A 14,851-nucleotide genomic window follows, 5' to 3' on the forward strand; every position below is an offset into this window, starting at 1 on the left:
AAGACATGGGCGTACCGATTCCAGAAGACTAACACGGTTCATTTAAAATTGCTCTAACGTTTCAATGTGTGCTCCAATTGTAATTCTCTCGCCAGAACATCCTTAAATCTTAGAAAATAGAAAAAAACCTCACTAATGTAGAAAAACAGATGACTTGTATTGCTCCGAGTACAGGATTGTGAAATGAGTGAAAATTCCAGCTGTCTCTGGTTTTCCATTACAGAGCAATGGGTTCTCCACGGGTTGAAGTAAAAAATAAGTTAATTCTTCTGCTCATACACTTTTGACTTTAAGCGACTTAAGCAAACCCCCCCCCCTACCTTGAGTGAAATTCAGAATGAGAATGATGATCTTTATTTAGACTGGAGGAATCTGATGAGCTTTGAAGCCCCTTTTTCACAGATTTGCAGTAAGAACGAGTCAGCAAATTACAGCAACAAACATTGCAACAAAAACAATTGTTGTGGCTATCCACTGTGAAGCATTAATCAAATTTCCTCACCTATGATGACTAAAACATGTTAAGACCACATACTGTGGACTGCATTTGTCGTGCTGTAAACTGCCATCGCCGCCGAAAAATCACTGAAACTTCCGGGTGTCCGTCTTGGCCATGTGAGCAAGTCTTCTGTCACGGTGGTATTGCCTATGACGCGGCCACTGTCTCTGTTGCGTGGGCAGGACGTGGAGGTGCCCCTGCACCTACTGCGTTATGTCTGCCTCTTCTGCGGGAAGAACGGACTTGCACTAATGCGGGAGTGCTTTGAGTTCGGCACACCCGAAACCCTGCCGTTCCCCATCGCGCATGCACTCATCACCCTCGTGTCAAACGTGAGTGCTGGCTGAGTTTTCCTATTGGAAGAAAGTCATCTCATAACCGTGTAAAATGTTTCTCTGTACGTGCCGCCATCCACCGGTAGATATTCGTAACTGATAGTGATTCCCGTGCAGAAAAAAAGTTTTTTAAGGTGTACGCTGTGTGACCACCGCCCCTACCACATCACCTATCCTGCTGCCCACAATGCTCACAATTTTTTCTGCATCCCGAGCAGGTGTAGGCAGAGACATCAATCCTCACTATAAAGTTTGGAAAAGCTGTTAAAAAATACATGTAGACCCAAGGGAAGGTGTTAAACTGTATTTACACCCTTTATTTGTCCTTTATCTATCCTGTACTGTGACGTAAAGGGAAATTCACCCCATTAGTTCATTGCGCTTTGGTGCATTTTCTTGTCTTGTAGCACTTGTGCACGAATACTTTTACTACAACACAATGTGTGCTCCAATTGTGTTGTCGTAAAAGTATTCATGTGTATGAAGAACAACACATGCCTTCTATGGGATTGCAGGGAACAAGAGGGCTTTGTTTGTTAAGATGAGTATTATTAAGATATGAGTAAAAGGGAAGAGAGGAATTTTTACTTAAAAACTTTCGTGACTGCAGGAATTCATATTCTTTGGTTCTTACGGTAAAGTCACGTAGGTAGAAAAATAATAATAGAAAATAAAGTTAATGAAAATAATAAAAACTCAGCAACATGTCTCGGACCGTGTTCGTGGGCATGAGGCAGATTTGAAATGCGGTAGGACGAATACTTCTGCCGTGGCTGATCATTATTTTAATGTAGCCTGCTCACATGAAATTGAGTTCTCTAAGACGATGGTACTTTTAAAGCCTACTGGCTATCAACAAAAATAATTCATGAAGGCATCCATATATACAGACACAATTTCAACCGAGAGGATGGTTATAAGCTCAGCAATCATTGGAAAGATGTCATCAACCACTTTGGGTCATGACTTGATTTGTATTTTCTTGTCAACTTCCACCATCAGCAGTGTGGGTGTGTGGAGCGAGGTGCAATGCTTTGATTGGTGTAGACCTCCTGCCGGTGTCGGGGTTTTCTCCAATAATAACATTAGCTGCCCCGCCCATCTCTAAACCTTTATAAACAGTTTGCCTTTAGAGGCTAACCCCCCTTTTCCTGATGACAACCACTTGTGTGATCGAAACGTCGTGGTTTTTTATTTTATTCTTTTATTTGTATTACTGAAAAAGACAGAATAATTCTACATTATCGACTGCCAGTGCACTCACTCAGGTTAAGAACCAGGCTACAGTCTGCATTATTGACTGCCAGTACACTCACCAAGGTTAAGAACCAGGATACAGTCTACATTATACATTGCCAGTACACTCACCAAACTTAATAACCAGGCTACAGTCCACATAGATTGCCAGTACACTCACTCCGATTAAGAACCAGGCTACAGTCTACATTAGTGTTTTTTTTCAGTTTTTTAATTTACATTTTATTATTATTTTTATTCACTTTATTTATTATTATTATTATTTTTATATCTACGTGACTTTACCGAAGGAACCAAAGAATAGGGAAGAGAGAACTTTTGTAATGAATAATACATTCGGATACATGGAAATGGTCAGTTCAAGACAGATCAGAAGAGGAAGGCCTTATCTTGAACTTGAAAAGGGAAATAGAATCGGCCATTTAGACTGCCAGAGAGATTCAAACAGTCAAGTAGGTTGTAACAACGTATTAAAATGAACGTCACATACACTTGTTGTATAGAAGATACTGATGACATTTCTGATGCATATGAATGGTTGTTTTTTTCCAGATTAAGATTTGGCTGCATCTGCCTGCAGTCATGCAACATATTATTCCATTTCGGACTTTCGTAATAAGGTACGCGCGAGGATGCGAGCTATTTAAATATATTACCGTTTAATTGTAAATGGTAGTTGTGTAGTCAGTTAAAAGATTTGAAATAAATATGCACGAACAGTGTCTCGTCTAAGAAGTTTAAATAAGTATTGCGAGAAAGCGAGAAAAGAATGTGAAAGATAATTGTTTCCGTTCATTTGTCCCGCTCGCAGGTACCTGTGCAGGCTGTCGGACCAGGAGCTGAGGCAGAGCGCCGCGCGGAACATGGCGGACCTCATGTGGAGTGCGGTGAAGGAGCCACTGGACTCGGCACTGGGGTTTGACCGCGAGAGTCTCGACTTGGCGTTCAAGTACTTCACCTCGCCCACACTCACCATGCGGCTCGCTGGCCTCAGCCAAATCACGGTGAGCAAAATAAAAAAAATAAAAAGACAAATTCACACCAGTGCACTGTATAAAGTCTGTCAGTCAGAGAAAATGTTCTTCGTTACCATTTAGTGAGCAACTAAAGCATTAAGGGCAGCTTGGCACATCGCGGGTGGTGTGGACAGCACCATGTATGCTTGGCTGCCAGTTTCTCAAGTGTACCCACATAATTCCAGGTTTCCATTTGTATGATTGGTCGACCTGTGGAAGACCATCGCCTGTTTTGGATTTTAATTGCTATTGTTGTACATCACAGCCAGTAATCGATTCTGGGTCACTGGAGTTAGGGCACATTACATTATCACAGCACCATCAACTGTATGATGTGCTCGTTGGCCTTGTTCGATATTACTGGACCAGCCTTTGACCTCATTCTCTGTAAGTGATCTTAGGGCTAATTCATATGGTGAGATGAGATGGGTGGCTGTGCTACAGAGAGCGATTAAATGTAACTGCAGCAATCCTAGGGCAGTAATTTTCTTGCCCCTTGGTTACATGTGCTGCGCTTGGCACAACCGTGAAACTTAAAATACTGTAACAAACAGTATGGACAGATTAATGTTCTTATATTATTACAGACGTGTGATGCTCATGCTTATTTTCCCCTCCACAGAACCAATTGCACACATTCAATGAAGTTTGTAACAACGAGTCCCTCGTCTCCGATGCTGAAACGTAAGTCTATCTGTGGCCTTGTGTAAGGGTCTCTGGCTGTGGGGGGAGCAGTAGTGCAGCAGTAGTTCAGCGGTTAGCGCACTGTGGTATGAACCCAGGGACCTGAGTTTGATTCCCGTTAATTGTTAACACCAGTGACAATTATCTCAACCAGTCAATGGCCTCCTCGAGGTCGACTCTGCCTCAAATGAGTACCTGGTGTGGTGTGTAAACATCACCACGAGGGAGACAAAGGCGGTCGGGTATGGTGCTTGACCACCTTCCCCCTCATGTGCCGTGCTGGCCCTAATAGGTGCTTGCTATCAGCACTTGCCCCAACAGTCTGTTCATGCTATACGAGGGTTATTTGACTTTGTGTGAGTGCATTATGCCTGACTGGGCCATACCTATATATTTAGTGTCTGCGTTATTCATATTTGTTTGAAAACCCATTATTTTTAAACCTACAATTGTGTATGTAGTGGATGGGTTATGGATATGTGATCCCTGTAACCCGTGCAAGGAATTGCTGAGATGTTTTTTGTTTAAACCTTGTTTAAAATAACTTAAACATTTAAGTTATATTTCCAAGTAACATGTTGTCATTTAAAATTTCTTTTGCTGAATGTTATGCCACTTAAAAATGCCTTTGTAAAATTTTCATCTTATCATTTATCCTTGGTATGTGGTAAAAGTACTGAATTATCTTTGGCAAAGTACCCCCAACTTAAAGTTCTGCTTTATCATGTGGTTAAAATGAAAGCCTGCAATAATTGTCATGTCCTACAGAACCATTGCAAAGGAACTGGCTGACTGGTTAACTAACCACAACATTGTTGAGCATATCTTTGGACCAAATTTGCACATTGAGGTGAGAATACAATTATTGATAATTCAACACATAATCATTCTCATTCGGAGATAATTAACTTTTCTTTATTTCTGATGGTAGATATTTGGAATTAAAATAAGGACCATGTAAGATGTATGAGATACACATTTAGATATGCCGACATGTAATTTATTGGGTAATTTTACACAATTTTTTTTAAATGTTGCAGTATTATTTTAGCCTCTTTATTGGTTTTTGTTCATTGTAGAGTTTCTATTTTTAAACATGCTGTGAAAATGAACTTAAAAATATTTTATTTAAAAAAATACCTGCTTTATCTCTTTGCAGTAACAGATCTCTTCGTATAAGCTCGTCAACAGTGCCACTCAATTGCAATTATGAAACGATAACCTTTCAATGGTTACAAACTTACCCCTGAACCTGGTCCAGTTACCGATCACTAAGTGCAGTGGCACCATGTCTTTCGTTAAACAAAAAACCACCAAGATAAAGCTTATTTCTTTTGGCAAGTTTGATTTTCTGTCTGAAACAGGGGCAAGGAGCGTTAACAATGCTGGCAGATTTTGAATTCAGAGTTAATGAAGGCGACAGATGGCTCAGCTGGAGAGCTCAAGTGTGCCGCTTGGCCGCCCTTTAAACGCTGCGATCAGGAACCCTGACGCGCCGTTCGGCTGGGAACACCCAGTGGCTGAGAGCCAAGTCCGGCCGTCTGCAAACACAACGCCTTGTCTCTCCCCAGATCCTGAAACAGTGCCAGGTCATCCTCAATTTCCTGGCGGCCGAGGGCAGGCTGAACACACCGCACATAGACTGTATATGGATGGCCGCTCAGGTAATTCATACCGGTCGGCGTTGAATGGTAATGTGTGTGTGTGGTATAATTAAAGTTCGCAAGGACCTGCTTCACTTCTTGTTAGTCATTTGTCTGAAGGCTATTGGCTTAAACATTGCATAAAGTAGCTGATGAAAAAGTGGACAGTTGAAGATCAGTTTTTATTCTAGACACATCTTTTAAATATGTCTTCATCATAATCACCAGTCCTTTACTTCAAATCGGTTGAGAACTAATTGAGACTAAAGTATCTTTTTTTGAAAATCTGCCTCAAAAAGCCTCAAAAAGCCATTCATTTGATTAAAGGGTCAAAAAACGTCATACATGTGTAGAGGAGTAATGGATGACATTACATAAACTGGCGTAAGCCCCTACATGAAGTTTTGTCTTCGCGTGCATCTTCACTACACAACACATGGTTGGAATACCAAGCAATACAGAAACAACTTACTTGAGTATGAAACATTAAGTCGTAGTTGCAATTCAGAAAACAATAAATAAAGAACTTATATTGTCCATGAAATTACTCCAATGAGTGTTTTATTCTCTGCCATTAATCATAATCAGAATGTTTATTAATGGATTGGCACTGGAAACTGTTTAAGATTATTAATGTTCTGAGTACATGCAAGCATGTGAGTGTTTGCGTGTTTGTCTGTACGTGGGGTTTTCTCCCGCATGCAGCTCAAGCACTGCAGTCGCTACATCCACGACTTGTTCCCGTCGCTCATCAAGCACCTGGACCCTGTGCCCCTCCGTCACCTGCTCGGGCTCGTGTCGGCCCTGCACCCCAGCGCGCACACTGAGCAGGTGGGCCCGTGATTGGAGACCTCTTCCAATCATCATCACCAGTCGCTCGCCATGATGTATCCACGGCTGGATGAAGCCTTTCCCAAATGCGACACCATCCCTCCTGGTTCTGCTATGTTTTTTTTAAATGGAGGAATTTATGCATTATTAGCAGATGTTCACGGTTGGAATCCACCTGCCACCCTTTTTATTACTAGGGGTGTATCGACCGAAGTGGACGTTAAAGGTCCAGTGATATTCGCATTGTGTGCTGGCATCATGGTTCCAAATTTGAAAAATTTTGAACATGTTCTGCAAATTACTCAGTTGGAATATACATGGCAATTATCGCCCTCTCCTGAAAATGTGCACGACCCTTCTGAAAAGGTTACGAGATTTTCCTGGGTATGCAAGCATAATGATAGTAATCATTAGTGTGCCACAGTTGCGAGATTAACTCTCTTGCCTGGTATACAGGAGGTCGTGGGTTCGATCCCGACTCTTGACGCCTGTATATTTGGAGTTTGCATGTTCTCCCTGTGGTCGCTTGGATTTTTCTCTGGGTCCTCCGGGTTTTCCCTCTACATTTAGAAATATGAGTTTAGAGTATTTGGCTGCTATACATTTTCACATGATAAGGCACGTTGTTGAGCTATCATTTGTGGCCGGGTCGCTTGTTAAAAAGAGCTATATAGCCCAGTTGGTCTTTCCTTGTAAAATAAAAAAAAAAGTTTAGTTTAACCATTACATACCTAGTAATCACAGATGTTTGGAGCTGTGGTGTCTTTGGCATCTCCAACTTCATGAGGCCCCAGACACAGAGGGCATGGTTTTCTGGTGGTAACATACATGTGTGTTTTGACACGTACTTGGGGTGGATGTTTACATGACAGAATGACTGCTTCATTAGTGGCAACTGTTACTGTTTGACTTGGACAGTTGTCTAAACCTTTCTGTCCCATTGTCATGTTGGTTGCAGAACTCAATCTGCACAAATGCACTGCAGATGTGCTGATGTGCCAGCTTATATCAGCCAGCTCTGATTTAATGTTTCTGTTTTGTCCACATTTTTGCTCTTTTTGGTTTCTTAAAAGCAGATTTCCCTTTTTATTCCTTTTCTCAGCTGTCTTTTCTCACTGAGCACAAAATATGTTGTCTTAATGGTTCTCCCCACGACAATCATCCTTGCAATGACAGGTTAGCCTGATAATTCAAGAGGCTATAACTGCCTTTTTGCATATTTAATGGTAATTCATATTTCATAAACAGTGCGAAAACTTGTGTTTCTCTCCCTCACTCTCCAGACGCTGTATTTGGCATCAATGCTGATAAAAGCCCTCTGGAACAATGCTCTTGCAGCCAAATCTCAGCTCTCCAAGCAGAGTTCCTTTGCATCGCTACTGAACACTAGCCTACCCCTCGGTGCTAAGAAAGGTAAACAAATGCTGCAGAAATGAAAATGACCACCTTGCCTTGAACACTTTGTGCACACGGTGACAAAAATATGTATCGCTACCCTTATACAATGAATTGGACAAACATCAGAAAAGCTGTATCCTCTAATGTATATATTTCCATTCAGCTTTATACATTACATCTATTAAGCTTTCCAAAAAAGGCTCGTTTTAATTTTGCGTGGTGCTGACAAATTCTGCCTTAATTTGGAGCACTGACAGCCATCTACTGTGGTTGCATATCAGGTGAGTGTCGACAGTAACAATCTGTGCGTGTGCGTTCGCGTGTCACAATGAGCAGCGGGAGTGGGCAGCCCAGAGAGCAGCGACAACAGCGACACACAGCCAAGTGGGGGCAGTGACGTGGAGATGGAGGAGGAGCCCTCTGTGCACCGGCCCAAGCGGCAGCCACAGCCACAGCAGCAGCCCCAGCTGTCGGACTCTGAGGTGCTCATTGCACTCCCACTGCCTCTATATTACAGTGCTTGAATTAACCTCTTTCCTGAGTTTCTGCAGTACGGCCCATCGTGGACTATTCAGTAGCAACTCTTTAATTTCTCTTTGTCTGTGTGGTTTTCACAGCAGATTTTCTGCAGATTAGTTGTCTACGAGCATTGACTAAACAGATAGCTACACCTCTGTTTCATCATACCGCATATGTGTCTTTTGGGTAACGTTTGAGATTGCTTGAATACTGGGCAATGTTCATGTCCTCAGTGTATCCGTATTCAGCTTTGCGTTTTTGTAGATGAGTGCAGTTGCTGAATTTTTTTTTAATATTGTGCTTAAATTTATTAAACTCCATTGAAGGTTCACCCTTGGGCCTATGAATTTAACAGTAGTGCTGTGCCAAAACATGAATTGCATGCTGAATACCGACATGTGCTACAGGAGTCCGTGCAGGGCAGTTCAGACGAGACGGCGAACAGCCGTGAGGACGGGGGCAGCAGCAGTGGCCGGAGCGAGGACTCGAGCCCAGGCGACGCCGACGCTAACAGCAGCAGCAGCAGTAGTGGTAGCGAAGGCCCCAGCAGCTGCTCGCTGGGCAGTCGCACGCCCATGGACGACAACACGGAGGACGGGGAGGAAGCTGGAAGGAGGGCGGCGGCGGCAGCAGCAGCTGCAGCTCGCCAAGCCAAAGGAGGAGACGCTGCTAGCTCCGTGCTCCTACAGGGCCGCGGCAATAAGACTGAGACAGCGTCGGCACTTCACGATCTCCGCGAGCGGCTGGGACAGTGCTCAGCAGACCGGCTCAGCCAGCCTTGCCAAGTGGATAGGATGCCTCACTGCCACTCAGAGGCTCTCTCCTCGCAGGGGCCAATGGAACGACAGAGCCAGTCGGATGTTGAGAAGCTGGGGCAGTGCCCCTCAGAGCTGGGCATGAAGACAGTGAACGTTGGTGCCGGGTTTGGCCCAGAGCCTGCGGAGAGGAGGCCGAGGTCGCTGACGGACGATCGCGAGACAACGGTTCCCACTGTTGCGGCGGTGGCCGCGGCAGTGGTAGCGGCGGCGGCAGCAGCGGGGGGCACCGGGGTTGTGCAGGCAGTGGCGGGTGCGGAAGTTGGGTGTGAACCGCAAGTATCGTGCGGAGGCGCCCACGCGGGGACGGCAGCCGGGCTGCTGGGAGAGGGGATGAACGCAGAGATCTTCGACTGCCGGGGATTTATCGCACAGCAGAGGCATCATCACCACCATCACCATCACCACCACCACCATGACGACGGGTAAGTGGCACATTATTATCAATCTTTGAGCCAAAGATAACCAACATTTTGCATTTGCACCATTGTTGAGTTTATAAAAAAGTTTTCCTTTAAACTTTTTTTTAACAGCTCATGATATTTTCAGTGTATAGGTTTTCACAGCCAATATGATTTATGATTGCTTTTTGGTCATGCCATATAATGAATGATCTGGCCAAAATTGTCTCGTTAAGGTCCTCTACCCGACATAGCCAAACAAATTACATTGTCTCGTGTACAAGTGTTTAACGTGCAAAATATTATTGTTTTAACTTATCGGTTAGTAAATAATTCTCACAACCAAATTCAGCAACATTTTATTCGACTTTTCATTTGAAACTACATCATGCATCATAATGACAAGATCCAGGAAATCTGTGTCACTTAACCGGTCTTCTTAAATAGGTGGAATTACTTCACAGGAACAACCAATCTGATTTAAGCTAGATATTAACCGTTACAAATTTATTCAATCTGATTTTATTCTAATATGTGGGCCAATAATTAACATATGCATTGTTCATTGTAACTGTTCTTTAGTATACTTGCTTGTAGTTAATAATCGTACTATTATGTCGGTAAACACTAATGTTATCCCGACCTCATCAGCTCTGCAGGGTTGCTAAGTGCTTGGATGGGTAACTTATCATGCACGAGCAGGTTGTCCATAGGGCTGGGAGGCTCCATGGTGGGCAGTAGATAGCAATTCATAAAATATGTTGTTATTCTGTACTCGAATGCTTCAATGACTTTGCTTCCCTATGATCCGCATTGCGTGGGGAGGACCCCATCCAGCAGTGGATAGAGTAAGGGGCTCTACACATACCCATTTGCTGGAAGGTGCTGCGCACACCTTGTACCGCATAGGGATGGTTGCCACTGCGGTTTACTCATCCGGTTTTCCGCAGGGCTTTAAAATGGATGAGATGCGATGTAAAGGTCTTTGAGATGCAGTCACTTAAGTACCATATAAATGCAAATATTTAAATCCTTTTTAAACACAAATGTGAGATTGGGTGAGATAAGTAGGACGAGCCAAGTGGGTTAAACACAAGGAGATTGTGAATCTCTCTGCCCGTGCTGCAGACCACTGGACGAGGACATGCTCAGCGCAGACGACGTGAGCTGCAGTAGCTCGCAGGTGAGCGCCAAGTCGGAGAAGAACATGGCCGACTTCGATGGGGAGGAGTCTGGCTCGGGATGCGAGGAGGAAGAGGAAGAAGAGGAGGAGGAAGAGGAGGAGGAAGAACTGGCTCGCATCAACTCGCACGTTGAGCTCACATCACACTTACAGCCCCCGCGTCTACCCAACCTCGCGTCGCTCTACAGGGGTCACATGCCACAGGGTGAGAGCATCATGCGGAGCTTACGCCCTCCTCTGCTCGTTGGCCGTGTGACAGTGTATCGAGTCGTCTGTGAAAATCACTTCTCTGGCTCATGATGCATGCATTGAATTGCGTGCATGTGCGAATGAGTTATCGAGTTACTGTCATGCCGTCATTAAGAAGAAAGTAAAATCTGGATACTTTGGCCAATTGGTCTTCATTTGAAAATAATATGCAATTTTAACTTGGAAAAACGAAAAAACAATACAAACGAGATTGTAAAAATTAGACAAGAAATTCATAGATTTTTTTAATTGTATGATGGCCCTGAATTCTGGCAATCGCTGGGGAAGAGGAATGTTGGGGGAGGAGATCGGGGATTGTTGGATGAGGCTGCCCATTACTGTATGCAGCCAGTTGATAACCAGCACTGCCACCAGCATGTACACATAGCCTCAGAAGTCTTCCTGTTACCCATGCATCTGGGGAAATAATGTCTTGACACTCAACTTGTTGGTAGGCATTAGACAACCTTTGTATTGTTTTAATGCTATGCTAACATTTTACCCTTCATAAATGTAATATTGTGTTTATTTATGGTGGTGTGGCATCGAATCCCAAAGGTTTGTGTTTTCTTAATTTGTACATGACCTATGAGCAAGTCACCTAAAATATGTCAAATCTCAGAAGCTAAGCATGTTTGAGCCCGAATAGTGCGTGGATGAGTGACCACCATGCACAAACAGGATGTCTTAGGCCTGTGAGGCTAAGTGACGTGCAGTCGAAGGCAGTGCAGCAAAATCCATTGTTGCTCTGTACCTTTTTTTTGCTTCCGCCGTCTATGCTTCCTGGCACAAATTCCCCCACGAGCCACTCTGCATGGGGGAGCCGTAACCCAGCAGTAAATGATCAAAACGGCTGTACAGGTACAAATATGCAGGCTTTTGTAAACTAGGGCTGAATTGTGTCGCGGTCCGGTCCGTGTTGTGTCGGTGCCGTACAGCCGGGGCCATGCACAAACACCAGGGTGGCGGTGGCACGGTGGCCGACATCAACCTCGACAACGTGTGCCGCACGGGCAGCACCCTGCTGTGGGACCTGGTGCAGGACGAAAACGCTGTAAGCTCATATCACGAACTTCGGTCCCGTCCCTTTTGAAAATGTGCCTTTTTTCACTTTTACAAACAATACTCCAGTTGTACCATGAGTCACGTCATGAGGTGAAGAAATGTAAATTCTGAGCACTCTGCGTGAGCAGTGCAATGTCACCACATGTTATGGATATCGTAGGACACTTGCTGTGATCCCATCAAGCGTATGTATCTATGTTGAACTTCTTTCGCACCGGATTCAGCCAACCATGCTAATTCGAGGTGTGGGACTTAATAGCCGCACAAAGGTTTCACTTTCCCATGTGTCCTGATTACGAGATAGTTGTCACATGGCAGTCAAGACTTAAAAAATTGTAATTGCCAAAATATGACCACATTGTCACAATTTAATACACAAGTAAACGTTTCATGATGGGGTTTCTTTAATGCAGTCATTGGTAACCCTGTGTGAGAACCATCTGCTCGGTACACTTGAGAACCCAACTTGTGCACGGGTGGTTGCACGAATTTGAACCCTGGAACTCCCAGTGGTACCAGATTCCGTGCTCAGATCCATTATACACCTCGCTTCCTCGCTGTTGCTCCTTGTATCTCATAATGTATGCTTCCTTCCCGAAGTCTTCACTTCTTATTTAACTTCATTATTTGCCGATTGAATTTTTCATAATTTGTCTTGATTTCCTTTTCATCATATAATGATCTCCACAAATCTATTTGTTTCCATTCTAATTACTTAGGTGTACAGTTTTCCTATAGTTCATTCAATAAATGCTTTTACACATTTTTATGTCAAGCATGCCCAATGTATCTTCATTAAATGCCATAAATCTGTTATTGATTTAATCTTCTCTCTCATCCCCTATGTTATTCTTAATGGCCTTTGTGTAAAGTGACTGCTTCTTCATTACAGGTTCATCTGGCAGAAGGGCTCATCGCAGAGGCAGAGAAGCTCTTGTGCTCGCTTGTGTGCTGGTTCACTGACCGGCAGATTCGCATGAAGTTCATCGAGGGCTGCCTGGAGAACCTTGCCAACAACAGGTGACCAATGCCAGAATTCTCACCTTCCAAACATTACATTGTTAGGTTGTAAAGGTGTGTAGCCCTGAAATAGCTGTCGTATGCCACTGCTGGCAGAAGAGCCTCCACTAGAGGGGATATGGTAGCCTCTCTGGGAGGGTATTAGGCCTACGATTCCATGCTGGGCAAACATCTTTGAATAGGTGGAACTGCCCACACTTTAACCCACCACTTAAAAACTGCCGATTGACTAACTGTGGTGTACCCATTGATACTGCTGGCTGGACAGATGCAGCGGGGTTTAAGAAACCTGAATAGTTTTTTCAACTGCGGCATCATTAGATCGAATTGAAATGGCTACCTTTGTATTGCAGGTCCAATCTGCTCCCCGATGATTAGCAAAAGAGCCTAAATCCACGGCCTTCGCCAGAAAACCCTAAACTTTAAATCCATCTTATGTATTCTGAGGAAATGTAATCTGATCATGCGCGCAGTCACGCTGTGGTGATTTATTTGTTTTCAGTTAGGTTGCCCAGCCCTTTGTTGTTCCAGCTTCGTGATGAAATGTATCCGCGTGGAACTTGTTGTCCCCTGACTGTAACTCGTCTGACGATCTCTCCAAGCCCACGGGCAACGGTCGACACTGCCGCGCTTGCTCATCGTGAGTGCGTGTGTCCGTCCTCTGCAGGTCTGTGGTCGTGTCGCTGCGTCTCCTGCCCAAGCTGTTTGGAACGTTCCAGCAGTACGGTAGCAGCTACGACACCCATTGGATCACAATGTACGTTCACTTTAATTTGTCTTCGATCTTCTTTATCTGTTTTTAAAGGACTGTTGTGTTTTACGTGTGCGCTAACTTGCTGACCCGCCCTGACTGGACATCTGTGATAAAGAGCTTCATATCTCATTGGATTATTCTTGTTTAAATAAAGATTCTGATTCTGATAATACGTTATGTATGATTGTATGTATGTATGTTGAACTTCTTTCGCACATACGTAGCCAACCGTGATAATAGGAGGTGCGGTAAAAATGTGTATACAATGTGTATATAATTAAATCTCATGGTAGTGCAGCTTATAAGATACATGGAGACGATGATTGCATGCAGTCTGTTTATTCACAAGAGCCTTGCCACTCTGGCAGAGTCTATTTCACTAAAAGGTATAAACTATCCCCAGACAATTTTTGTGTTGAATTTATAATTAATTTAATACAGTTTCTTCCTTGTGGGCCATTAAAAGAATACAAAGGAGAATTTGAATTTATAGAGATGAGCCAGCTGGAACAAATATCTTTTTTCTCATTCCAATTTTTTTAACTCTTGAAGTTGTGCCCATGTGTGCTCAAGAATACTAATGTGTTTTCCTTTGGCCTTCTGCCTGACTTAGCTGTTGCTCACGGTCTACTTGTAGCCACATTTGCTCATTGCCGGTTGCTGGCTTGATTGCTCAATTGGTTCTCAAATCTGAAGGGCTGAGTTTGATTTAGAATAAAGTGACGCTCATGACCAACTGAAGTTCCATGAACTTGTCCAGCCAGATTGAATCTGCTGTGTAGGATCATTGCTTTTGTGCGTATTTAATCATAAACTGCTCTGGCACTTAATGCTGTGGTTTGTTTGCCGGTCAGGTGGGCTGAGAAGGAGCTGCACATGATGAAGCTCTTTTTTGACAACGTGATGGAGTACATTCAAGCCGTGCAGGAGGACAGGCACCACCACACTCTGTACGACCTCAAAAACTCTTTATCGTTTGTGTGTCAATATGCATTTTCTCTGTGTGATTATTTGTGGATGAAAATCATGTTGTTCAGTTCATTGCTGTGGACTTAAGAATAATGAGTTATGTCTCTTTGGCAGAGAGAGCTTAAGCCACTTTTTACAGCCCTTTATCAGTCCATTGCTGGATGAAGACCTCCCCACACCCTGTTGATCATGGGAGCTGTTTGACTTTTGTTA

General features: G+C 43.7%; 1 protein-coding gene across 3 annotated transcripts in view; it reads left to right on the plus strand.

The window, feature by feature from the left end:
* The window catches only part of USP34 (ubiquitin specific peptidase 34), a 78,994-nt gene that overhangs the window by 14,600 nt on the left and 49,543 nt on the right, over positions 1-14,851 (plus strand). For all 3 annotated transcript variants that reach the window (XM_078596285.1, XM_078596286.1, XM_078596288.1), the window contains exons 6-20: positions 682-831; positions 2,644-2,711; positions 2,903-3,095; positions 3,730-3,791; positions 4,560-4,641; positions 5,363-5,455; positions 6,140-6,265; positions 7,549-7,678; positions 8,000-8,145; positions 8,590-9,422; positions 10,527-10,786; positions 11,769-11,884; positions 12,788-12,915; positions 13,583-13,672; positions 14,524-14,619. In XM_078596285.1, the coding sequence (XP_078452411.1) occupies positions 682-831; positions 2,644-2,711; positions 2,903-3,095; positions 3,730-3,791; positions 4,560-4,641; positions 5,363-5,455; positions 6,140-6,265; positions 7,549-7,678; positions 8,000-8,145; positions 8,590-9,422; positions 10,527-10,786; positions 11,769-11,884; positions 12,788-12,915; positions 13,583-13,672; positions 14,524-14,619 (2,573 nt within the window). The remainder of the gene's footprint in view (positions 1-681; positions 832-2,643; positions 2,712-2,902; positions 3,096-3,729; positions 3,792-4,559; positions 4,642-5,362; positions 5,456-6,139; positions 6,266-7,548; positions 7,679-7,999; positions 8,146-8,589; positions 9,423-10,526; positions 10,787-11,768; positions 11,885-12,787; positions 12,916-13,582; positions 13,673-14,523; positions 14,620-14,851) is intronic.

Source organism: Lampetra planeri, chromosome 7 (genome assembly GCF_965212315.1).
Source record: "Lampetra planeri chromosome 7, kcLamPlan1.2.h2, whole genome shotgun sequence".
NCBI classification, from domain to species: domain Eukaryota; kingdom Metazoa; phylum Chordata; class Hyperoartia; order Petromyzontiformes; family Petromyzontidae; genus Lampetra; species Lampetra planeri.